The 27,460-nt window shown below is 37.9% G+C and overlaps 2 protein-coding genes across 2 annotated transcripts in view; one reads left to right on the top strand and one right to left on the bottom strand.

The window, feature by feature from the left end:
* The window catches only part of LOC136169322 (bifunctional methylenetetrahydrofolate dehydrogenase/cyclohydrolase, mitochondrial-like), a 238,868-nt gene that overhangs the window by 154,047 nt on the left and 57,361 nt on the right, over positions 1 to 27,460 (top strand). The gene's annotated exons all lie outside the window — the stretch shown is intronic.
* Positions 20,102 to 20,615, bottom strand: LOC136168922 (small ribosomal subunit protein eS25). The gene has a single exon (XM_065936660.1). The coding sequence runs from the start codon at positions 20,550 to 20,552 to the stop codon at positions 20,175 to 20,177; it is 378 nt and encodes a 125-aa protein (XP_065792732.1). The 5' UTR covers positions 20,553 to 20,615; the 3' UTR covers positions 20,102 to 20,174.

The raw sequence follows: 27,460 nt of genomic DNA, 5'->3' as shown, positions 1-27,460 counted from the left end.
GGACATATTTGGTTCTAAACAATTTATGTCGTGTACTCGGGCTATGCCATTCTTTTAAGGCTTGTCCCCTGCTCTCTTTGCTCCTGTTTCATACCCATAAAATATGTCCCTAGACATTTTCTTAAAATTTGAGAGAATAGAAAAGCATACTTTTAAAATTTTTCATTAGAAACCAAATAAAAACGTTATTGGAAAGATTATTTGAAAAGTAGATGTACTAGACAGAATTTGTGTTTCCCAGAAGAAAATATTGTCAGGACTTAAAAAACACTTAATACATTCTTTTGGATCAAAGGTTCTTCTAAGTCATGACTCTCAACCTTAGGCACTGCTTCAAATAAAAACAATCAAAAACCAATATAGGGGAATGACAACATATTTCAGAGAAACAAAAGGCGGACTTCTAACCTTAGTGGCCAAACCTGGAGTACAACAGGAGCAGGGAGACCTTTGTCTTGAGGTTGGGCTGATGTAAAGAAGGTGGGGCTCCAGGTGAGCCCCTTTTGTCTGTGGACTGTGGACTCCCTAACTCTCAGTGGGATGTTCTGGATAAGCCAGGGTCAGAGTTAGGGACTGCACAACCTCTGTTGAGTACCTGCCTTTAAAGAACTCTTGGGGGGTGGGTGGTGACTTAGCAGTGAAACTAGGGACTTTTAAGTATATGTGAAAGTTCGGTCTATTGCCAAAGGGTGAGAATACTTATCATTTTTTAAGATTGTTATGATCATGACTCAGTGCAAAGATTATGTTACTTTTTTAACCTCATCCTTTTGTGTTTTTATGGAGACTTCATTTCATAGGCATGATTGATTAAACCATTGACCATTGGCATTGATTCACCCTTGAGCCCCTCTTCTCTCCTTGGACGCCAGGCGGTGGGACTGAAAATTCCAACCCTCTAGTCACTTTCTTGATTCTAACAGTCAGTTCCTACTCTTAGGTTCCTGGGAAAGGCAAAGGGGCAAAAATCACTTCATTAATATAATAAAACATGTCTTTGTGCTTTCATCACTTAAGAAATCCCAAGGATTTTAGGAGCTCTGTGTCCGAAATGAGCAAGATGATGTATATATTTCTTACTATAAATCACAATATCATGATTTCCTTTCAGCAAATATTTTAACCATCTACATGTAGATGATGAATTTTCTTTTAAGGCAAGGGCTGTTTAATACATATTTTAGTTTGCGTACATGGATTTCTATAGTTATGCTTTTATTATCGATTTTATAATTTCAGAACATTGTAGAAAAAGAGCATAGTCTATATGATATTGAATCTTTGACATTTATTTTATTTATTTCAGAACATTGTAGAAAAAGAGCATAGTCTATATGATATTTGAATCTTTGACATTACTTTGAGAATTAGTCTATTAAGGACATTTGTGAATATGTCGTATGTGCTAGAAAATAATGTATAGCTTCTCTGACATGTAAGGTCATTGTTTTTGAGATTTTGTATGTGGGTAACTATATGTGAAATATTACTATGCAACTTTCCTGTTTATTATAAAGTTTTTTCTACTTTCATGTCTTTTTTATTTGAGTTCATTATTGCCAGTACATCTCTTTCAATCGTTTCTTTTTTTTACTCTTTCTGTGTCTCTTTGATTTAAATTTCTTTATTATAGGTAGCTTATTCCTGAATTTTGGTGTTTAATAGAAATCCTTCTTTACTTGATTAAATTAGTAGAGATTTATCATCATTACTTTTGTAGTAGAGCTTATTTCTGATATCTTATATCATGCGTTCTATTTAATTGTACTTTTAAAACTACTTCTTTCTTATTTTCTGTTTGCTTGCCCTGAATATTCTTTTGCTAATTTGACAACTATGTTCCATTTCTATTCACTGATAGTTCCTCTTCTTATAATAAGATATACCTTATGTTTACTTTTTCCCTCTGTTTCTGAAAATCATTAAAATATATGCCTTTTTTCAAATTGAGAATGCTTTGGTCTGTTTTCATCTCCCTTTGATTTTTTCCTCACATGTGGAGTTTCAGTTCTGAATTTTTGTTGCTAGACTATTTTATCTTAATTTTTAGTTGTCATTAATTTACAGGCTCACATTTGTTAATGTGTTTTCTCAGTCTTTAACTTTCTATGAGTAAGTGACTTCCAAAATTCATGTCAAATTTTTTGAGTGCAATTTTTCTAAAAGTACTTGAAAATGGAGAATCATTCTTTATTTCAATAAGTTTATTATTCATAATTATGTACTTGATTAAAGGATATTCCAATTGGGTGTGAAATTGTGGGCTCAAAGTTCTTATTTATTGTTAGCAGTTTCCAAGTATTATTTCATGCCTTTTCCATTTACTGTGTTCTTTTTGTATGTAAACGTTTGTGCTCCCCGGATGCATTCAAAGTTTTGCAATTGTATTTGACATTTTTAAACTTTATTAAACTATGTTTATTTCTGTGTATGTGTGACTCTGTCATTTGTCCTGTTTGGCTCTTTGTAAAGCCTTTCAATTGGAGGTTTCATGACTCTTTAATTCTGAAAAATTATCTGACATTATTTTTCAAGTATTTTTGCCTTTTCACATTTTTTTTCCCTTTTCCCATTCCTTCTGATAGGTCTTTTAAATAAGTATAAAAGCAAGTATTTCATTCCTACTTCCCTTTTTCTTTTTGATACATCATTTCCATCTCTTTATCCCAGATGTGTTTAGAAGAATTTTTTGGCATGAGGTATCAGTAAGTGGTGCATTGCCTAGCCAGAAACATTCTTCTATTCAGTGTCTCCACTGACTTTTTTATTTGAAAAATTATGTATTTTTTTCATAACTGTGGTTGATTCTTTCTAAAAATACAAATGTTTTTGTTTTGTATTTCCAATACACCCTTTTATCTCTGTAGAGGCAATTATTATGCTTAAATTGTGTTATTTTGTCTGGGCCATTAATTCTGCTTTCTGTGGTGTAGATTATTCAATTTGTTATTTCTTTTTCATAATGCTTGGAACTCGTAATGTTTTATTATATAAATATACAGATATTCACTATATACCCATAGAGGCTCAAACACCCTTGGGATTTTTCATCTCATCAGTTATTTTTATTTTAATTTTCAACTATTAATAGTTGTTATCAGTTACTATTTCCTTGGCTGATATTCTGTATTTGGAGTGAGGCAAAAGCCCAGGATCCTCCCATATTCTTGCAGTTGCATTTGGGAACAGATTTTTATGTTTTATGATGGTTTATCTCAGGGAGTACCATTTATGATGTAGTCTTGGCTTCTGCTTTTATTTTATCGTCATACTGGCCCTCAGATTCCAGGAAATTAAGTTTCCTCAACAGAGTTTGAGAATGTATTGGGGCACCAAGAGCCTATTTTTTCATCCCAACTAGTTTTCTGAATTCTGATTTATCTTGTTTTTGAGCAATTCTGGGTGGCTTTGCTGTTTCTTGACCCTCTGTGTGAACAGGACAAGCAGTTATTATCCAAGATCAGGCAGGGAAGAGAAAAGGACCCTGGAATGATTTCTCTCAGAAAGCCCTTGCCAGTGGTTTTGTTTCTCCTCCACCTGGAGAACCGACAGTCTGTGTTTCTGTGAGCGTTTCTACTAGACTTTGCAGGCATGTTAGTCACTCAGTCGTGTCCGACTGTTGCGACCCCATGGACTGTAGCCCGCCAGGCTCCTCTGTCCATGGGATTCTCCAGGCAAGAATACTGGAGTGGGTTGCCATTTCCTTCTCCAAGACTTTGTATTTAGTTCTGATTAAAACAAACAAACGAACAAAAAACCTTCCTTTTATTTTTGTTCATAGCCAGGGTTGGCTCCCAAATCCAGAAATAGTGTCTTGAATTCAGGTATTTTTTTGACAAAAGAATTGTTCGCTTATCTCTCATCACACTTTTCCTATTTTTTTTTAAATTTGGCTCTTTTATATAAACAGCCAAAATTTTGTTGAACCTGGTTAAAACAAGATTTTAAAGCTCATTCATTATTAAACATTTTATTACACTATCAGTCAGAGTGTTTAACAAGAAACACAGTTTAACTCAGACGGCCAAAATGAAAAGTGTCTATTGGAAGTACTACAGCTGAAGAGGTACAGTTGGGATTTGAGCAAATAAAGATTGGGTGGCCCCCAGAAGTAGGAATACTGGGAAGCCATTGCCACTGCTAGGGCCAAAGAGACAAGGGAGGAAAGAAGTTAAACTGGAGTCCAGTGAGAATTGGAAGCATGCGAGAGGGAGGCTGCGGCCAGGAAGGCTGTGCTGGGTTAAGAAGGGAGGGAGGAACGGCCACCGTCACGGAGGGCCGCAGTGACAGCCAGAAAGGCTGTGCTGAGTTAAGAAGGGAGGGAGGAAACAACACGCATTTCTTCTCCCCCTCTCCTGTTTTGTGCCAGTGACAACACTGGGCGGAACCCAAACAGAAACCAAGGTGGTGAAGGAGTTCGGTGGAATCGTCCAGAGAAGCAACTTTTAGAATATGGGACAGGTCAGCAAAAGGTTTCTACTCTTTCTGTTTTTCAGGTAGATGTAGGAAGAGAGTAAATTGAGTATTAGCAGCATTTCAGCCTTTCTGCACTTGTATTTGTTGGCCCAAAACAAATAGACTGTCAGACATTTCTGTACCAAAGATGGGCTTATTTGAGATCTCCAGAGAATTGCAGTTGATCATCTGCAGCAGTGGCAAGCTACCTGCACGTCTCCACACAGCAAGGAAAGGAGAATACTGTTATCAAAGGGAAGAAGCGATTGAGAGGGCGATAGCAAGCAGTGTGTGTTTAAGTCACATCTGTAGTGTCCGACTCTTTCTGAGTCAATGGACCGCAGCCTGCCAGGGTCCTCTGTCCATGGGATTCTCCAGGCAAGAATACTGAAGTGGGTTGCCGTGCCCTCTTCCAGGGGATCTTCCTGATCCAGGGATCAAGCCCGTGTCTCTTACGTCTCCTGCGTTGGCAGGCAGGTTGCTTACCACTAGTGCCAGCTCGGAAGCCTCACTGGCTGAGTCCTTGCCAGGAGAGGAGAGGAGCCTTTCTTCTTCCTGTTGGGCTCTGCGCTCAAGGTAGGCTGGGAGAGCTCATCCTTCTGCTTTCCCAGTTCTATTTAACTGAGGTTTCTGTTTATTAATTTTTTACATATTGTATCATCGTTGCTTTGTACATTTCAAAATGAATGCTGTGTTGGAGAATTCTGGTGGTGGTGTCATGAATATCCTTCTCCTGCTTCTTCCCCTGGAAATTTTTTATCTGTTCTCCAATTCTCCATTCTAACAGCAATACCTCTGTGAAAACCTCCCTCATTGTATCTTCTGAGTTTGGTAGGCTGTCCACTATTGTCACATGTTTACTATACACTTTCATTACAACAACTTCCACATTTTGTTTTAGTTAATTATTGACTTTTAGTTTTCTCCTTTCCTCCGGAACAGAAATGATCTTTGTCATTCTCGTGAACCTGTGGCCTCTCATTATTATTGGCAGATGATAAGTATCAAGAAAAAATTTGGTAAATGAATAAAAGAGAAAATGAATGGGTTTGAAATAGTATCTGCTCCACAAGAAAAGGAAGGGGTGGGTAAATAGATCACAAGCACACAGGGAAATTAGGAGATTGGAAATTTGAAAAATAAATGATAGTATAAGAGAGGGCAATATAGAAGACATAAATAAAAAAATGAAACTCAGATGTGGACTTGTCAGGTCAGTTTGTCTCTCTTCCTTGGTTCTTGTCACATGACAACAAAAATTTGGAACAACAGACTACTGGGTCTAAAATGGCAGACAAGTTACAGCTCAGTGCAGCTCAAGCAGACACATCTGTTATTAGACAGACACTCCCAAAACATGGGAGCAGGTCAATCCCAAAGGAGTCGTCCTGACGATCCCTCTTGGCTTCCCCTTTTTATACTTCCCATCTCCTCTTATTCTTTGTGCCCCGTACAAAATAGGGCTTGTACCCACCCTCAGTCAGTGAAAGGGAATGCAAATGGACGTATGCTCCGGCCAGTTGACAATTGCAAGTTATGTAACAGCAGGCTGTGTTGTGTATGTCTTTCCATAATTCAGTCTATTTTAACCAGATGTATATATGTACAGGATATTTATTAACCTTTAATGGTTTCTAGATGCCAAAGGTTACTTGAAGAAACTCCTTTGATCCACTGTGAGCCTAGGGCACATGTGCAGGAGTTGAAAAAGTCGCCGTGGTTATCTTGTAGCATATCTGTCAGCTCTTCTGGGTGTGCCTGAGATGGGGTTTATAGATCACCTTGTATCCCTTTCAGTCAGCCCACCCCACCTTGCTCATGCTTAACTTCCTACTAATGGACTAAAGCTTAAGTGAAAACAGAAAATCCATAGACCAAAAATAAACACAAAAAAGCTAAAACCAACGTTTTAAAAGATGTGCAGTCCAAATAAAGTTCACAAGTATGCTCTTCTTAATTAAGAAAAAAATCTAACATAGAAATGGCTTTTCTTCAGGGGCTGAGAAAATAATTTTAAAGTCAATTAATCCTTTGCTGCTTTTATTTCAGCAGTTTCTTTTTCTTTTTCCGTTATATTTTCTACATTGAGGGTAGAGTGTGATTGGCACCATTTCAAAAATTTGTACCCATATTTTGTCTTAGCAGCCAAACAGAGTTTACATTTAAACTTGGTATTTGTCTGTAGTTAATAAGAAGAAAGAACATATGCTGTTGTTTAAGGGTTCTGATGAATAATTTTTCCTTATTTCTAAAAATATAACTGATATTTAAAGACTGACCCACTCATCTAATGTTCAGATAACTCAAGGCATATTGCAGAAGTGTTTCTTCACACTCAGGATTATTAAATATGACAGAACATATGTCCGTCCAAAACTTAGAGTACTCATTTTGCTAAAATTCATTTTACACAGTGCAGCCAGAAGCGCACAGCACTGTGCTAACTTGATAGCCGTTCATTTGAGTAGTTGCTAGTTTTTTACACATGGAAGAAAGAGCGAGGGAGAATGAAAACGGTGAGAGAAGGTTGGGGGGGGAGAGTGAAAGAGAAAGGAGGAGGAAAAGGAGGAAGAGGAAGAGAGAAAGACAAGTGTAATGAGTTTTATTATTATTCGTATCAGTAAGGTTAACAGTTCAGACTACTGCCATTGATAAGACAGTTTGCTACATACTGCACGTGGAGGGAATATGCTGGCCCATTGATGGCTGCACAGGGCAGCTCTGGGTCCCGCAAGAGGTGAGGGGCGGGCGGGAGGAAACTGGCAACAGCTCTTGTTGTGGTTTCTTTGGGGGAAGGAACAGGTGCGTCAGTGAAAGCCGGTTTAGGATTGGCTAGTTTGAATAATTTCAGTACACTCTGGAGTATGGGGACTGTCCACGCTTGTCTGGGACTTGACCCAGGGGCGATAGGGCAAGTTGATAGTGACCCTGAGAGTGTGGGAGCCTGATGGAAGACGTTGTTGGGGGTGTAAGTTCTGGATTGGTTGGTTGGTATTGAAAGGCATGCTCTTGGATGAGCTGTTTACAATCTCTGAAAATTGCCTCAGCAGGAGACCAGTTGACTCCTTCCAGGGTGAGCAAGGCACCAGATATCAAAGCACCAGAAAATAGAAGACGTGGTTAACGTAAGAAAGAAGAGAGGACGCAAGGGAGGGAGGAAGGAAGGAAGGAAGAGATTTTTGTTTTTTAATACATTCACTACATAGGGTAAGAGCCACAATAAATTGATACCCAAGTTGAAGAAAGGCTGTATGTTTGTTTTTTCCACTGCTCTGACTGGATTCAAAGGGAACTGAGTGAAAATACTGGTATTTAACACTAGCTGTGTGATCCTTCTGTGATGTTTATATTTCTAGAATTTGGAGATGAAAGTACCTTCTTTACAGGATTGTGAGATTTAAATGTGAGGATATGTACAAAGTGTATTAAATAAATACTAGCTGCTTTTAATTCTTCTTACCTAAATACTCAGTGTTAATGCCCACCTAATATAGATGATAAAATCATGTGTTAGCTTTGCAATTGAAGCTATGTAGTTACACATCAAAGGAAAGTGTGGAATATATCTTACATTGCACCTAAAATGTTTTAAAATATCTTATTTTTAAAGAGAGGAAAGAAGGGAGGAAGGGAGACAGAAAAATGGAATATTTGATGAATGAATAAATGAAAAGCAAATAAATATTTGAGCTTAGAATTCTGATGAAAGATTAAAAATATAATTTTTTATTAATAAACAATTTAATAATGCTGTTGCTAGTAAAAATAAGTAATCTAGTATAGAATATTTTGGCATGGATAAGGTCAAATACTGTTATATTTATCATTTAAAGTACATGATTCTATGAGCCATGAATTCGTAGAAATTGATTTGCAAACTTCAATTACTGACCTTGGTTATTTGTCAATAAGAAGAGAGGGAGAGGTTATGTGAGTGCAAGTAAATTAACCTTTCATTCCATACCCAACTGACTTCTTCCACACTGACAAGTAATCAAGATGGTTTGACAAGAAGCAGCAAGTTGTTTAGCTTCTCAGCTCTCTTGCCGCTAAAATATGATGTCAGATAATTTGTTCCTGTTTAGTTCTAGTTTGATTACTTCTGGTTCCTTGAGATTTGAATTGATGAAGTTTTACTTTAGTTATATGGCAGTGTTAATAAATGCTGTCATGTTTATTAATGAGATGCCAAAATCATATTGTTATATTTAGAGGACAGATTCAAGTTCATGCAACTTAAAGTAGTTGAATGTGATAAAAGGTTAATTAGACTTCATGACCTGTTTGGAATATGTCTTAGGGCTCAGTACCAAGATAACTTTCAATGCAAAATACCTAACTCAGAATTAATTTATAAGATAACTATATCATAGTCTGTCAGTGACATAGCAAAAGATTCTAACAGCTCCTGAATAAGTTTTATGAATTTAAAAACAAAAATCAAAAAATAAAGAAAAGCAAAGGAAATCCCGCTAAGGCCAGCCATGGTGGTATTTCCCTTGATCCAGCAGAGCTTATTACACAAATATGTTACCCACTCTGGATTCCTAGGATTTTAAGTTATTTCCACTGAAGAAAGAATCCTTAGAACTTTCTGCAAAACACTTAAGATGTATTACATGAGACTTTAAAATGTAATTGAGTCAGTGAATAGCAGAATATGTGCTTCAGAAAATTTCCTATTCATCATTGCTCACTAGTTTGTGGCTGGAGATAAATTAAGAATATTGTTCTGGAAGTCCAGGCAGAATACCATCCAATGATTAAGGGCAACTCAAAAGTAAAATGGAGAAGGAAATGGCAACCCACTCCAGTGTTCTTGACTGGAGAATCCCATGGATGGAGGAGCCTGGTAGGCTAGAGTCCATGGGGTCGCGAAGAGTTGGAGGCTACAGTCCATGGGGTCGCGAAGAGTTGGAGATGACCGAGTGACTTCACTTTCACTTTTCACTTTCATGCATGGGAGAAGGAAATGGCAACCCACTCCAGTGTTCTTGCCTGGAGAATCCCAGGGACAGGGGAGCCTGGTGGGCTGCCGTCTGTGGGGTCGCACAGAGTCGGACACGACTGAAGCGACTTAGCAGCAGCAGCAGCAGCAAAAGTAAAAATAAACTGGCACAACTGAAGCTTTAGCCTTATTGAAATTATAAATTCTTTTCATCTAATGAAAGACTTCTCTAAGAACATTAAGAATTTACTTTTCATGCAAACAATGCAAAGTAAATCCATATCTACACATAGCTAGTTGGAATTTTTCAAATTAGATGACAATAAAAATATCTGATGAGCTTCTAGTTTTTAAAAAAGGATCAATTTACTTTAAAAAAAATCAGGTCTAGAAACAAAGTGAAAACAATATTCCTGAGGAAACACTTATTTGTCAATTATAATAATAATTAGATATAAAATTTTCTTACCTTAATGTATTATAGAGAAATGACTTTTAAAAGCACATGTAGCATCTTATTGAATAGAAGACAATGTGGGCTCTCTATCATTATGATTTCATAGTCATATGTAAAAGAAAAATTACCTACTTAAAAATGATGGTAAGAAGTAAAAATTTTCATGAATTAGAGGTCTCTCTTTCTTGTGTTATTGAACATTCTCCTATTACTGAAATATCCACACTATTTGTGTAGATTTTTGAGTATCATATAAATTTCTGCTTGAGTGAGACTTGGTAATTTGAAAAAATCGTCCATTTCATCTAAGTTGTTGAATTTATAGTTCTAGATAGCTCATTGTGTTCTTTTGTGTTTTAAATACCTCTAGAGTCTGTAGTGATGTCTCTTTATTAATTCCTGGTTTTTGTAATTCATATTTTCTTTTTTCCTCTCAGTATAGTTAGAAATGTATTAACTTTATTGAACTTAAAAAACCGATCTTATTTTATTTATTTTCTTTTATTCTGTTCTCAATATTATTGATTTATTTTCTTTTAATATCTTTTTCTTCTGTTTGCTTTTGGTTTATTATTATTATTAGTTTCTTAAGGAGGAAGCTTAGATCTTTCAAGTAATAAGCTTTCTTCTAAGAACCATTTTAGCATATCCTCAAAAACCTGATATATTGTCTTTTCACTTTTAATAAATTCAAAATATTTTCTAGCTTCTCTTGTGTCCTTTGATATGTTGATTACTGAGAAATATGGTGTTTTTTCCTCAATTATTTATAGATTTCCAGTTTTATTTCTAGTTTAATTCCATTTATTTCATTAATTTATTTCTAATTTAATTCTGTTCTATCCACCCATGGAAATGAGAAGGACTCCTTCCTAATTAGTGAACTGGATATTGAGGCAAATGATGATACACATACCAAAAGACTGTGGAAGAATATTTATCACTTAAAAAATAATTGTTGGAACAACAGGACAGGTGCAATCTCTGCCATAAAGCCAAGAGCATAGTGGAAGTGGTGGTGTGATGACTTGATTTTGACTGGATACATTGTGAGTCTGGAGTGCAAGTTTCTTCCTGTGTCCAGGGTTTGTGTGGTTTGAAGTTCCCATGGGCGCTAAGGGGACTGATGGATTTTAAAAATCTTGTCTATATATGGGGCAAAGGGGAAAGGGGGAGTATGGGGCTTTGAAGCTGTCAGTGGTCAAAAATCAAAAAATGAGTCAGACCTCTTACTACAATTCACCCCACTGTTCGATTGATGATGGAATTGTACCGTGTCTTATTCAACTGATTCTGAATTTGTTTAGGCGTGATTTTAGAGCCATGTGCCCTGTGCATGCATGTTTAGTCACTTCAGTTGTGTCTGACTCTTTGGACACAGCCTGTCAGACTCTATCCAAGGGATTCTCCAGGCAAGAATACTAGAGTTGTTTGCCTTCACCTCCTCCAAGGATCTTCCTGACCCAAAGACAGAACCTGCATCTCTATGTCTCTTGCGTTGTCAGGCAGGTTCTCTACCGCTAGTGCCACCTGGGAAGCCCCGCATGCCTCTGTAGCAAACGAAAATGAAAAGGAGAGCTTGTATGCACAAATGTGTCCAGTCACCTTAGACAGTTGTTGGAAACCATGAAAAAATGTTAGCTGGTGTCTGGAGTATTTGCTCAAAAAAGCAAATTATATTATTAACATGCTTGTCTGTTGTCTCATTTGTTGAGTTATTTGAGCAACTTTTTCCCATTATGTCTACCCACATGTAACAGAAAGTACCTTTAAGGAAGAAAAGGCCTCCCTGGCTGGCCAGTAAATAGGCTAAGAATAGACAATTATCAGCCGTTAGAGTCACCAGGAAGCATTACCCCTCACTGTGGGCCTCCAAAGGATGGGCATCTTGCGCATGTGTCTGGTGGGGGTGGTGGTTGATATTTATTGTTGCTGACTGGATTATGGGTCCTAGGGCAGTGCCAGTGTCCCCCGAGACTGTAAGTGGGGCAAGCATGATGTGCAATGGTTCTTCTGTACCTAGTGCTGGAAAAGCAATGCTGAGCTGAGAGACCAGAAGGAAACATAGACTGCCACCCCACCCCCCTTTATATATAGGACATCAGAGGGAAGGCCTGGTGGTGGTGTGTAAGAACAGAGGAACAAGCAAATGTTATTAAAGTGAAACTAGAGCCACTGGAGATTCGAGAATCCTGGTTAAGGCATATGGAAGTGCAAAAACCCTGCTTATGAAGTGCCCGTAGGTTTATTGCTATGAGCAAAGTAGGAATATTTCTTAGAATTTGTAAAACAAATCAGAAAGAGAGACCAGATGAGCAATTTAAATAAATATTTTAGGCTCTGATTAGTTTTATGGAGTTGTACTTAAGAAGGGGATGACTGGTCAAGGATAACTTCTATGAGACTGACTGGAAGTGGATGATGAAAGCTGATAACCTATCTTGGACTGGTGTCAAACTCAGCAATTAGTGAAATAAAGGACCTGGACTGTATGCTTGGTGAGGGGTAAATATATATTATGGGAGAGACCCTTCAAGACAGGGAGGGGATTAGTACAATGAAATGAAATAGGTCTTGAGAGAAGGGGGAAAACATGAACCGAGACAGGAGTGGGATGAAGATGATACTGCAAACTGGATGGGGAAAATTATGGGAATGGAGCTGGGGGAAGACTCCCTATGAAGGGAGTGGAAATGTGGGGCTTGGCAAGGAAGATATGGACTTGTTCATGGGTGGTGGAGTGGTATTTGTCAGGGTTGGACCGTATTAAAGATGGTGAAATCTGGAAGAGAATGAAGGTTGGTTGTTAAAGTTGCATGTGTCAGGCTATAGCCTAGACCAGTAGAACAGAGCAGACAGAGGGTATTCCTAGGCCCAAAGAGAACTTCAGATCACTCATCAGCAGCTCCCTAAAACATGTAGCTAAATAATAAATAACTATGGATTTGATCTTGGTGCTATCCATGGCATGGATAGCCTGTTGTAAACACTGACACTCATTTGTAGCAATATTAAGTGTAGGCATGGTGTCACTGCATTTGTGTGATTTAGAAAATATGGTGCAGCAGAGACTTACATACTGGAGATGGATAGGGAAAGGCTTTAGCCAGGTAGCTAAGATGAAGATAGCATTCTCTCCGCCAGTGAATTCAGAAAGGAGCTAAAGATAAGCTTCCATTGGGTCTAAGTACCATAGCCTGTCGTGTGGTCATGTATGGATGTGAGAGTTGGACTGTGAAGAAAGCTGAGCACCGAAAATGCTTTTGAGCTGTGGTGTTGGAGAAGACTCTTGAGAGTCCCTTGGACTGCAAGGAGATCCAACCAGTCCATCCTAAAGGATATCAGTCCTGGGTGTTCATTGGAAGGACTGATGCTGAAGCTGAAACTCCAGTACTTTGGCCACCTCATGCGAAGAGTTGACTCATTGGAAAAGACCCTGATGCTTGGAGGGATTGGGGGCAGGAGGAGGAGGGGACGACAGAGGATGAGATGGCTGGATGGCATCACCAACTCGATGGGCATGAATTTGAGTAAACTCCGGGAGTTGGTGATGGACAGGGAGGCCTGGCGTACTGCAGTTCATGGGGTCGCAAAGAGTCGGACACAACTGAGCAACTGAACTGAACTGAACTGAACCATAGCCTGAGGAGGTGAGAGTGTAGACTCTAGGATTAGAGGTAGAAGGGAAGAGTGTGAGCTTAGCACAGTGCAAAGCTGAGAAGAACAAAAGAGGAACAGCACTAGTCACTGGCAGTAAAGTTCAGGTCAGTATTGTGAAAGAAGTAAGGATCTGGTTGTGTTGGTCAGTTGGACCGAGATGCGTCTCCCTCATGAATATATTTATCAGATGTGTTGAGGTCACCTGGTGGTCAGGGAATCCGGCTGGCATGTATACTGCCTCCTATATTATGCAAATTTCAGAATAGCAAATAGGAGCCACTTCAGGCATTGTAAGAAAATTTGCCATCAAGCTGAAGATGAATTATTTTACCAGCTGGCTTGGATATGGCCATAGTGTTATCAAGCCTGAATAAGTGTGGGTGGCAGCATGGTCATAGTATAGCCCAACAGTTTCTGCATTGACTTGCGAGGTCTGTACGGAGAAGGCAGTAGCACCCCACTCCAGGTTTGCCTCCATGGGATTGCCTAGAAAATCCCATGGATGGAGGAGCCTGGTAGGCTGCAGTCCATGGGGTTGTGAAGAGTCAGACACGACTGACTGACTTCACTTTCACTTTTCCCTTCATGCATTGGAGAAGGAAGTGGCAACCCACTCCAGTACTCTTGCCTGGAGAATCCCAGGGACGGGGGGGGCCTGGTGGTCTGCTGTCTATGGGGTCACACAGAGTCGGACACGACTGCAGCGACTTAGCAGCAGCAGCAGCAACGAGGTCTGTACAAGGGACTATAGTATCCCAGGTCCAAACTCTCACCTAAAGTGATAGCCAGGCTGCGAAAAGCCAAAAGACCAATCATGTATGCAGTGTGAGTGCTCTAGTTTGACGAGCCAAAGGGTTGCTGACAGATGTGGGCATAACATGGAACACTTGGTGTTTCCTCTGGATCCTGATATGGAGGGGAAGCCTGCAACTCTCAACAGTAGCTTTAGCAGAGACCAACTTTAGTATTTAGGCTTCCCAGGTGGCACAGTGTTAAAGAATCTGCCTGCCACTGTAGGAGATGAAAGAGACATAGGTTCCATCCCTGGGTTGGGAAGATCCCCTAGAGTAGAAAGTGGCAACCCACTCCAGTGTTCTTGCCTGGAAAATCCCATGGACAGAGGAGCCTGGTGGGCTATAGTCCATGGCGTTGCAGAGAGTCAGACATGACTGAGCAACTGAGCAAACACCAACTTTAATTTTTCTTAGCCTCACTCAGCAATACACATGATGGTAGTTGAGGTTGATAAAGCTATAGTCTTTACCTCCAGAATAAGCTCCTCATTGTCATTAATTAAATCTTTTATTGCCTGGAAATTTTGTTGAAGCTTGTGACTTAGGCAAATTATTAGTTCGGTGCAAACATAATTATGGTTTCGGACTGTGAATTTTAAATCATTGTAAGTAGGCTCACATACATCTTTATTAATCAAAATGGGAACCATTACAATCAATACATTTTTGCCAGTGAAAAATAAGTTTGCTTATTGCTGTAGCATAAAAATTCGTGCTTTGGGATTTGACAGACTCCTGGAAAGCATTTTCTGCCTTCTGCTGGTTGAGGAAGCATTTTCTCTGCAAAAAGTTGTCAAGATGCTTGAAGAAGTGATAGTTGGTTGTCGAGAGGTCAGGTGAATGTGGTGGATGAGGAAAAACTTGTTTAACTTTTGAAGTGTTGGTTGTGCAACATGTTATTTGGATGTTGTCTTGGAGAAGAATTGGGCCCTATGTGTTGATCAACGCTGGCTGCAGGCCTTGCAGTTTTCCGTGCAACTCATCGATTTACTGAGCGTATTACTCAGATATAATGGCTTCACCGGGACTAAGAAAGTTGTAGTAGATCAGACCACCAAACAGTGACCATGACCTTTTTTTGGTGCAAGTTTGGCTTTGGGAAGTGCTCTGGAGCTTATTCTCCATTCAAACACTGAGCTGGTTGTTGCTGGTCATCATATAAAATCCACTTATCATCGCACGTCACAATCCAATTGAGAAATGGTTCGTTGTCACTGCATAAAATAAGAGAAAGTGACACTTCAAAATGATGACCTTTTCAATTTGCGGTCAGCTCATGAGTCACCCACCTATCAAGCTTTTTCACCTTTTCAGTTTGCTTAAAATGTCAAATGACTGTAGAATGGTTTATGTTGAGTTCTTGGGCAACTTCTTGTAGTTTTAAGAGAATCAGCTTCGATGATCCTCTCAGTTGGTCATTGTTAACTTCTGACAGCAAGCCACTGTGCTCCTCATCTTTAAGACTGATCTCTTTTGCAGAACTTCTTGAACCACCACTGCACTGTCTGTTCATTAGCAGTTCCTGGGCCAAATGCGTTGTTGATGATGTGAGTTGTCTCTGCTGCTTTTTGACCCAGTTTGAACTCACATAAGAAGGTCATTCAAATTTGCTTTTTGTCTAACATCATTTCCATGTGTTGTTCAGTTGCCCAATAATGTTCGACTCTTTGCAAACCTGTGGACTGTAGCATGTCAGGCCTCCCTGCCCCTCACCATCTCCCAAAGTTTGCCCAAGTTTATTTCCATTGCATCAGTGATGCTATCCAGCCATCTCAGCCTCTGATGCGCTCTTCTTCTGCCCTCAATCTTTCCCAGCATCAGGAACTTTTCCAGTGAATCAGCTCTTCACATCAGATGAGCAAAATACTGGAGTTTTCAGCTTTGGCATCAGTCCTTTCAATGAGTATTCAGGGTTGATTTCCCTTAAGATTGACTGGTTTGATCTCCTTGCTGTCCAAGGGACTCTCAGGAGTTTTCTCCAGCACCACAGTTTGAATGCATGAATTCTTTAGTGCTCTGCCTGATTTATGATGTAGTTCTCACAACCATATGTGACCACTGGGAAGACCATAGCCTCGACTATATGACCCTTGTCAGAAGAGCAATGTCTCTGCTTTTCAACATGCTGTCTAGGTTTGTTGTCGCTTTCCTTCCGAGAAATGGTTGTCTTCTGAGTTCACGGCCAGTCACCATCTGCAGTGATTTTAGAGCCCAGGAAGAGGAAATCTGTCACAGCTTCCATCGTTTCCCCTTCTATTTGCCGTGCATTAATGGGGCCGGATACCATGATCTTAGTTTTTTTTTAATGTTTAGTTTTAAGCTGGCTCTTTCACTCTTCTCCTTCACTGTCAGCAAGTGGCTCTTTAGTTCCTCTCTGCTTTCTGCCATTAGAGTGGTATCATCTGCATATCTGAGGTTGTTGATGTTTCTCCCTCCTATCTTTTCTCCAACTTGTAACTCATCCAGCCTGGCATTTCTCATGATGTGCTCAGCGTATTGGTTAAACAGACAGGGTGACAGCAGACAGCCCTGCCATACTCCTTTCTCAATCCTGAACCAATGAGTTCTTCCATACAGGGTTCTAACTGCTGCTTCTTAACCCACGTACAGGTTTCTCAGGAGACAGGTAAGATGGTCTGGTATTCCCACTCCTTAAGAGCTTTCCCTAGTCTAAATTAAATATAAAATAAGCAGCATGTAGTAGTAAGTCATTAGCAAAAAAAAAAAAAAAAAAGTGATAAATGCACATTAAAATGATATATAACATAACCACATTTGTTTAGAATGTATTCCAATACCAATGGCAAATTTCAGCAATGCACAAACCATTTGCACCAACCTAATATTAGTATCATCATCAAGGTACTATCAGAAAACTAGCAAATAGCCAAAGAGACATTCATTGGTGAACGAATCACAATATAAACTTTGTATGGTTTCAGTTATGTTAAGTTTACTAAGGTGTATTTTATGGTCTAGAATATGGTCTCTTGGCGAATGTCCACAGGAAAAGAATGTGTTGTATAACGTGTTATGTACTATTGTTAGATGAAGTTTTGTATAAATGCATTTAAGCCAAATTGGTGACATATTATTCAGACCCTCTACATCTTTGTTGTTTTTCTGTGTATTTGTTTCATTGATTACTAAGACGAGTGTTGACGTCTTTAACAATAATTGTGGCCTTCTCTTCCCTTTTTATAATTTAGAAATTTTTTTCACTGCATTTTAAAGTTCTGGTATTAGGTGTTTATAGATTTAGAATTGTGCACTTTCTTCTGGGTGAGTTGAACTTTTTATCATTATGTAATATTTCTTGTTCTTCAGTCTACTTTGTCTGATATTATAATGGGGGGTGTGTGTGTGAGTGTTTGTATGTTGGTAATTATTTTGCTTGATGTTTGCTGAGATCTGGGAATTGTGGTTATTATCTTGATTAATTTTGGAAAGTTCTCAATTATACTATTATCCCTTCAAATATTTCTTCTCCATCATCTCTGTTGTCTTTTACAATTTTGGTATTTCCCGCAGCTCTTGGATGCTCCTTTTTTCCCTAATGTTTTATTCTTTGTTTCTGTGTGGATAATTTCTATTGAGATGTATCTTCAAGGTAATTATTTCCTTAGCTTTGTTAAACCTACTGATGAGTCTATTGATGTGATTCTTCATCTTTGTTAGTATATGTTTCTTTTTGATTATTTTTGTTTCATTCTATCATATGTTTTTCATCTTTCTGCTGGAATTCCCCACTTGTTCATGTATAATGTCGATTTTTCAGCTAGATCTTTTAACATATTAATCATTGCTATTTCTAATTCCTTGTCTGATACTCAAATATTGGGATCATATCTGAGTCTAGTTGTGTGTATTGCTTTATCACTTGACATGATGTTGTTTTTTATTGGTCTGAATTCTTTGCATATCTTATATTTGGTGAACATTTGTTGTAAGACAGTAGAGACTGAGGTAAGTAGTATTACCTTATACTAATGGCATTTTTTTTTTTTTTTTTGGTCAGACCTACATTATATACCTTTAGTTAATCTTGTCAGGAGTTGAGTTAGTTTTGGATTTTGTTATTATAATTACCCTAGTGCATCCCAGTTTTAAAATTACTCTAGGACAATGTTACATGTAAGATGTGGGTTGGTTTGCCAGAAGTTTTGTTTTCAATGTTTCCCCCTCAACTTTAGGGTTTCCCTTGTCTCTTAGAGAGGGTCTCTCTTCCTGCTCATTTCTCCTCTGGCAGTACCTCACATGGTATCCAATATCTGACATCCACCCAGCCAAACAATTACCCACTTCTCAGCCTACCGTGCAGACTCCTGTCTCCCTTTGAGTTTCACTTGATTGGTTACCTTACAACCCCAGTTTTCTCATGGTTTCAGTAGAAGTTATAAGTTTTCAGATTATTAAACTTTTTATTGTAAGAGGGGAAATGTTTCTCTTTGGCATTTTAAGAGGGAAGCAGAAGTCAAACATATTTTTAAAATCAAATATATTTCCTAAACCTCTGGTAAAAAAAAAAAAAAAAATCTGACATACAAACAGAATAGTATCAAGGCCCTCTAAATAATATGCCCTGAGTTTGGAATTTATATCATGATTCTAGGTAACACAACTCCATGAGAAAGTATTCTTGATGACTCTTTTTTTGAATTTTCTTGGTCCCTTGCTGAGCGAAGACCATGAATGTCTCACCAGAATTTCGTTTCAACTTAGTAAATAGACTGTATCCTGTGAATGGCTCTGTCTAGTTGAGAGTTCTGGTAAGGAGCTGGTATTTAACTATTTTCTAGCATAATAGAGACTTACACTGTAAAGGTATGTATTTTCCTATCTACATAGATAAAGCCAGAGCAGAATAAGTGATTTGTCAAAGAATTTATGCTATCATCTAAATATTCTGGTAAGATGAACTTTAGTGAGAAGACTGGTATTTTCAAGTTGGAGTAAATACACAGGATCTCCCCAAACCATGCCTTTTCATAGCAACCCTTTCAGTGTCAAACTCACATGATACACAGTGGAGGGACCTTGAATCCATAAGTGTGCTGGACAAAAGCATTCCTCTAGTCCAAGTTGGAACTGGCGCCTGATCCAACTGAACCAGTCATTATCTCAGTCCCTGAACTGGATTGCTTGGATTCCCCTTAGTTGATATTGTGACTATAGATGTTGGAGCACATGTATTATGTTTCTTAGAAGAAATCAGTATGACAGTTTATTAATAGACAATATTGTTCTTCTTAAATTCATGTAAAATAAATTTTTTATATACTTTTAGAAACAAGAGAGGCTATTTTACTATATTTGTTAACATCCTCAGTCGTAGCAGTCTGAGATTATAAATCAGTGCTGCAACAATAAACCACGAGCCAGTGCATGTGAAAAGAAAAATAAATGGATTTTAACTGATGAAATCCTAAGAGGTTATTAAAAAAGAGAGAGATAAAAGTAGAAAAGGGGGAAATCCTTTAAAAGAAAATGTAATAGATAATACGCAGAGCTATTATTGTCCCACTTCTATTTGTCTAGGCTTCCTAAACCTCTTGATGGGCTCTTCTACTCTTAAGACTCTCTGGGAAAAGCACTGAAATTATTTCTCTTCTTATTCTATTCGCCTCTTCACATTTTAGAGGCTGTAACAATTGGTCATGATTGAAATCTTTCCACATTCCACGAACAATAACCAAATACAATGACAGTGCACATAATGGGCATGAAAGAAACATCATTGTTAAATTTTCATGTGATTTAAGCTGAGATGTTAGTACTAATCATCTGTTTTTTTTGTTTGTTTTTTTTTTTTTATTTAATAAAGTTTTATTTTTCAAAATGTACAGCTGGTGGGACCTGTTCATGCATCTTCACCAGCAGCTGGGGCATCTCCACCCTTGGTGTTTCTGGTGTAAATCACTTGAGCTCTGTGCTTTGAAACCAGTTTAATAAGTCCTTTACTAAGGAGTTCCTGAAGGGCTGCTCTGGCCAGGGAACCACGAATCTTCAGTCTCTCAGAGACAACAGCTGGAGTTATAAGCTTATAGTTGGGAACTTCTTTACAGAGTTTGTCATATGTTGCTTTGTCAAACAAGACTAGGTTATTGAGCTTGTCCCGAACTTTGCCTTTGGACCACTTCTTCTTTTTGGCCTTGCCCCCAGATTTGTTCACTGGATCTTTGTCTTTCTTGGCCGACTTTCCGGCATCTTTCTTCTTCTTGTCGTCCTTGGGCGGCATAGCGAAGGCCGGAGAGCAACTGCGACCACTGCCGCCTCGCTAAGATGTCGGACAAAAAGGCTAATCATCTGTTTTTATAAAAGGTTTGTTTGACTCTTTTCTGTTTTATTTCCAGTGAATGTTATTTTCTTTTCATTATTATGCATGTTTTATGAGTTACAATTTATTTGTGTGTGTGTTGGATTTGATTTATTTCTGTGGGACTCTACCGTTTCTTAAAACCTGATTAAAAAGAGGTTCCAGATATAAAACTTGTGCTCTGAATTGTCTATTTCCCCAACAATCTTTGATGATCTTGACCAAATGGAGGTCTAATGGTGTTCACTTATGTTTTCCTACTGCATGTAGTTTGGAACCACTATGTTTCATTCTTAGAGATAGAACAATTCACATTCTTTATTTTATACTTCATATTTTGTAGTTTCTATTCCTCAGCATCAACATTCTACTAAACTAAGCTGATTAGTTTGAGGCAATTTGCGAACCAAAATTCTCCATCCATCTGAAATTATTCATGTACATGTAAAGAGATAAAGACAAAGATGGCAGCCAAGGCACTTTATTTGTCTTTTAATGATTCAATATCATTTTCTATACCTTTAGCTATTGTAGAGTTAGCCTTCTAGCTAGAAATAAAGGAGTCACAGAAAAGGAGAATTCAGGAAATATGCAGTATCAGTTCTCTTGGTAAGTTCATCAATCTCAAAACAATTGGCATGTGAGCAGAAACAGTTCCATTACTTAGACAGCCAAATATGTTTGTGCAAAGAATGTATGCATAATAATGAATATCTGTGGAAGGACTAGAATAGGAAAGATGTGTCTGTTTTCTTCACATTTGTTTTAGGAAAAGAGAATCTTTCAGAAGATTTCCCATATCACTAGTGTCAGATTTTTGAGACTAAGGTCTCAGTAGGTCCAACTTTATAACCTTCTAACTTCAGAAAAAGAGAGACTGGGAAGTTAGGAGAGATAATTCAGTTGCAGCCAGTTCAAACTGCAAGGAAAGAGAATAGAGAACATCATTGAGAAGCCGCATGCAAACACACATGCATCTTTTCTGCATCTGCTTCCAACTATACTCATGTCTATCTTAAAAACTGAGGGTGTCAAAAGCAATAAAGACATTGAAAGAATGGAAAACTGCAGACTAATCACTTTAACGCTTATGAATACAAAAACCTCAACAGCTCAACAAAAGATTAAGAATATAAATCCAGTAATATGATAATTTTATGCCATAATCAAGAGGAATTTATTCTTAGTTTGCCAGTCCGACTCAACATTTGAAAATTAAGTAATTTAATTCATCACAGCAACCAGTTAAATAAGAAACATCGTATGCCTTGTCAGTAGATGATTAAGTTTCAGAAAACTTTGAATAGAGGGGAGTTTCCTCAACTTAATAAAGAAAACATACAAAAAACCTGCATCTAACAACATACTTAATGGTGAAAAACCAGATGCTTTCCCCTGAAGATCTAAAATGATGCAAGGAAGTTCCTTCTTGACTCTCCCGTTCAGCACCCTATTAGAAGTCTTAGCTAATGCAATTAGATAAGAAAAGGAAATAAACACGTGCAGATTGAAAAGGAACAAATAAAATGGTCTTTTTTCACAAATGACATGATTATCTATGTAGAATTCCCAAAGAATCAACAAAAAAGCCTCCAGAACTACTAAGTGTTTATAACAAGTTTGCATGACACATGGTTAGGGTAGAAAAGTCAGTTGTTTATAGCAACAATAAATGATTAAAGTTTGAAAATTTAAAATGCAATATACTTACATTAAAAGCAAAAATAATTAAATAGATACAAAGCTAACAAAATATGCATAGGATCTGTAAAAATAAACCTACAAAACTCCAAAGAAGGAACTCAAAGAAGATTTAAATACATATAGAGATATTCTATGTTTATGAATAGGAAAACTAATAACTGTTAAAATGTCACTTCTTCCCAATTTGATCTATAGATTCGATACAATCCCACTCAAAATTTTAGCAAGTTATTTTGTGAATATTAACAAAATGACACTGAAGTTTTTGGAAAGCCAAAGGACTCAGAATATCCAACACAAAGCCAACAAACAAGAACAAAGTCATAAGACTGGTATTATCCAACTTCAAGGCTTATTGAGCAGCTGCAGTAATCAATACACCATGGTGTTAATGAAGGAACAGACAAATAGGCCAATGGACCAGAGTGGAGAGGCCAGAGAGATTTGTTCAGTAGTGGAAATGTTAGGAATGAAACCACAGTAGTGAATAAATGACATCATGTATTTGTCAAAACCTATAGAACTGTACAAGAGTATATCTTAATGCAAATTATGTACTTTAAGTACTGAAATAATGTATCAATATTGTTAACTGGTATTTAACAAATGTACTACAATTTATTTATAATAGAGGACATTTAGACCTTGGACATATGGGGACTTTCTCCTCAATTTTTCTGTAGAGCTAACACTGTTCTTTAAAAAGCAGTCTATTTTTTAAGATAATCTAAAAACATAAGCCAGATATATGGGTATTGTTCTTGCATCTTCCTCTTTCTTCATACCCACTCTTCATTCATTCAGTGCAAGGATTCAGTGTTCTAAACTGCTTTCAGTTTTATTTGTTTTTCAATGTTATTGCCATTTTCTGGCAGAGATCATCTCTACCTGGATTTTGCAGTAACTTTCCAGCTGTTTTTGTTGGCCTTCTATCATGCAGTCTTCAAAATATTGATAGAGTAAGCTTTCTTTGATACAAAATGTATCTTGTCATTATACTGCTTAAAACCCTTTTTTGGATTTCTATTTCCAAGCTTGTTTTTTCTTTTTCTAACTTTTTGTTTTACATTGAAACATAGTCAGCTCATAATGTTGTGATAGTTTTAGGTGGACAGCAAAGGGACTCAGCCATTGATGTACATGCATCCATTCTCCCTCGTACTCTTCTTGAATCCGGATGATCACATAACATTGAGCAGAGTTTCCTGTGCTATGCAGTAGGACCATGTTGATTATCCATTTAAAATATAGCAGTGTGTATGTATCCATCCCAAACTTTCCCCTATTCTTCCCTTTCCCCTATTCTTCCTTTCCCCTATTCTTCTTCTCCCCCCTACAACCATGGCAACCATAAATTCATTCTCTAAGTCTGTAAGTCTGTTTTTGTTTTGTAAATAAGTTCATTTGTATCATATATTTTTTTAAGATTCCCCATGAATTCATTCTCTAAGTCTGTAAGTCTGTTTTTGTTTTGTGAATAAGTTCATTTGTATCATTTTTTTTTTAAGATTCCACATATAAGGGATGTCATATGGTATTTCTTCTCTGTCTGACTCACTTCACTCAGTATGACAATCTCTAGATCCATTCATATTTGATAAATCCATCCATGTTGCAGCAAATGGCATTATTTTATTCCTTTTAATGGGTGAATGGTATTCCACTGTATATATGTACCTTGTCTCATTTATGCATTCCTCTGTCAATGAACATTTATGTTGCTTCCATGTCTTGGCTATTGTAAACAGTACTGCAGTGAATGTTGGGGTGCATGTATCATTTCAGACCATATTTTCCTCTGGATATATGCCCAGGAGTGGGATTACAGGGTCATACGGTAGCTCTATTCTTTATAAGAAAGAACTTAAGAGAACTTTAATCATTTAGCCATAAATGATTATATCTTTCAGTTCTTTTTTCTGGTTGCTTTTTTGCCTTCTGGCTAGAGTTAGTCTGAACTTCCTAGGAGTCCACCAAAACCAGCCTCTGTATTGTCTTTAGTCTTATCTGCTAATCCCATTGCCTGTATACTTTTCTTGCCAATCTTTATTTGCCTGGTTTATGTTTTATCCTTTGGAATTTTGCTTAGATAGTACACCATCCAGGAATCTTTCTACTTCCCACAAACTGACCTAAATATTCCTCCTAAATTATCTTGAAGTTTTCTTAACATTATATGCAAACTTCATGCTTTCTTCTCAGTATCTTTGTTTGATCATCACCTCTCTCATGTCTCTACATTTTGCATTGTCTTCCCAGAATCTGTAGTGTAACATGATCTCTTTTACACTTAAATATCCCTTAAATGTAAGCACTTAAAATCAGTCCTGATAATGTATCATAGTTAAATTGATGTCACTAATGAAAAAAATGCATTACAACTTGGATGAGTTCAGTGGGAAAGAAGAGATATGGACTAAAAGAATTAAGCCAAGGATTATAATCTTAAATTCTGTTCTTGCAGGTCCCTTTTAGTCACTCAAGTAACTTTTTGTAACAGTTTTATTAAAATACAATTCACTTACTATATAATTCACTAATTAAAAATGTATACATCAGTGCTTTTTGTTATATTCAGATTGTGCAACCATCAATGCAATCAATTCTAGAATATTTTCACTACAACAAAAAAAGAAACTGTGTATAGCCATCACCCCTCAGTCCTCTCATAACCAAGGCAGCCACTGACCTACCTGCTGTCTCTGTGGGTCTGCCTACACTGGACATTTCATATACATGGAATCATATATTGTGTGGTCCTTTATGCCTGGCTTGAGGGGGTAACATTTACAAGATTCATCCATGTTGTTCAAGTAACTTTTGATAGTTTTAACTGTATGTCTTGAAATTTTCAGCAGCAAAGCCAGCCAAAATATATCCAGATCTAACCCAATCCACTAACTAAAAGTTTTAAATATTATAATTGCAGTTTTTTTCTATTGGTCAATGTAGATTTTACAGAATATATTTTATGTGAGAAAGTTTAAGATTTATCACCAGTTATGAAGAACTTTCAGAATTTTCCACAGTTTATTGTGATCTACACAGTAAAAGACTTTGGCATAGTCAATTAAGCAGAAATAGATGTTTTTCTGGAACTCTCTTGCTTTTTTGATGATCCAGCAGATGTTGGCAATTTGATTTCTGGTTCCTCTGCCTTTGCTGAAACCAACTTGAACATCTGGAAGTTCACAGTTCATGTACTGCTGAAGCCTGGCTTGGAGAATTTTGAGCATTACTCTACTAGCATATGAGATGAGTGAAATTGTGCGGTAGTTTGAGCATTCTTTGGGATTGCCTTTCTTAGGGATTGGAATGAAAACTGGCCTTTTCCAGTCCTGTGACCACTGCTGAGCTTTCCAAATTTGCTGGCATGTTGAGTGTAGCACTTTCACAGCATCATCTTTCAGGATTTGAAATAGTTCAACTGGAATTCCATCACCTCCACTAGCTTTGTTCAAAGTGATGATTTCTAAGGCCCATTTGACTTCAAACTCCAAGATATCTGTCTCTAGGTGAGTGATCACACCATCGTGATTATCTGGGTCGTGAAGCTCTTTTTTGTACAGTTCTTCTGTGTATTCTTGCCACCTCTTCTTAATATCTTCTCATTCTGTTAGGTCCATACCATTTCTGTCCTTTATCACACTCTGCATTTGGAAATTTGCATTCTTTGGAATCTGAGGAAGGCTTTCTTATCATTCTTTGGAAATCTGCATTCAAATGGGAATATCTTTCCCTTTCTCCTTTGCTTTTCGCTTCTCTTCTTTTCATAGCTATTTGAAGGCCTCCTCAGACAACCATTTTGCCTTTTTGCATTTCTTCTCCATGGGGATGGTCTTGATCCCTGTCTCCTGTACAGTGTCGTGAACCTCCGTCCATAGTTCATCACTCACTCTGTCTATCAGATCTAGTCTCTTAAATTGTGTAGATAACAATAAACTGTGGAAAATTCTGAAAGAGATGGGAATATCAGACCACCTGACCTGCCTCTTGAGAAACCTATATGCAGGTAAAGAAGCAACAGTTAGAACTGAACATGGAACAATAGACTGGTTCCAAATAGGAAAAGGAGTACGTCAAGGCTGTATATTGTCACCCTGCTTATGTAATTTATATGCAGAGTATATCATGAGAAACGCTGGGCTGGAAGAAGCACAAGCTGGAATCAAGATTGCTGGGAGAAATATCAATAACCTCAGATATGCAGATGACACCACCCTTATGGCAGAAAGTAAAGAGGAACTAAAAAGCCTCTTGATGAAAGTGAAAGAGGAGAGGGAAAAAGTTGGCTTAAAGCTCAACATTCAGAAAAGTAAGATCATGGCATCTGGTCCCATCACTTCATGGGAAATAGATGGGGAAACAGTGGAAGCAGTGTCAGACTTTATTTTTGGGGGCTCCAAAATCACTGCAGATGGTGATTGCAGCCATGAAATTAAAAGATGCTTACTCCTTGGAAGGAAAGTTATGACCAACCTAGATTGCCTATTAAAAAGTAGAGACATTACTTTGCCAACAAAGGTCTGTCTAATCAAGGCTATGGTTTTTCCAGTGGTCATGTATGGATGTGAGAGTTGGACTGTGAAGAAAGCCGAGCACTGAAAAATTGATTCTTTTGAACTGTGGTGTTGGAGAAGACTCTTGAGAGTCCTTTGGACTGCAAGGAGATCCAACTAGTCCATCCTAAATGAGCTCAGTCCTGAGTGTTCATTGGAAGGTCTGATGTTGAAACTGAAACTCCCATACTTTGGCCAACTCATGTGAAGAGTTGACTCATTGGAAAAGACCCTGATGCTGGGAGGGAATGGGGGCAGGAGGAGAAGGGGACAGCAGAGAATGAGATGGCTGGATGGCATTACCGACTCGACGGACATGAGCTTGAGTAAACTCCGGGAGCTGGTGATGGACAGGGAGGCCTGGCATGCTGTGATTCATGGGGTCGCAAAGAGTTGGACACGACTGAGTGACTGAACTGAACTGAACTGATGAAGAACTTTATCCTTTAGACTAGGATAAAGTTCCAGCCATTGCGAAGGTACATTATATGATGTTAATAGAGTGCACATTTTTTCTTCATATGAGTTTACTAAAGTGCACATGGAATGGAATAATAATACCAATTA

This window comes from Muntiacus reevesi, chromosome 5 (genome assembly GCF_963930625.1).
Source record: "Muntiacus reevesi chromosome 5, mMunRee1.1, whole genome shotgun sequence".
NCBI lineage: Eukaryota > Metazoa > Chordata > Mammalia > Artiodactyla > Cervidae > Muntiacus > Muntiacus reevesi.
This window is presented reverse-complemented; position numbering and strand designations above follow the sequence as displayed.

Coding starts and splice junctions, on each gene's coding strand:
- LOC136168922 (XM_065936660.1), bottom strand. CDS start 20,552: ATGCCGCCCAAGGACGACAAGAAGAAGAAAGATGCCGGAAAGTCGGCC.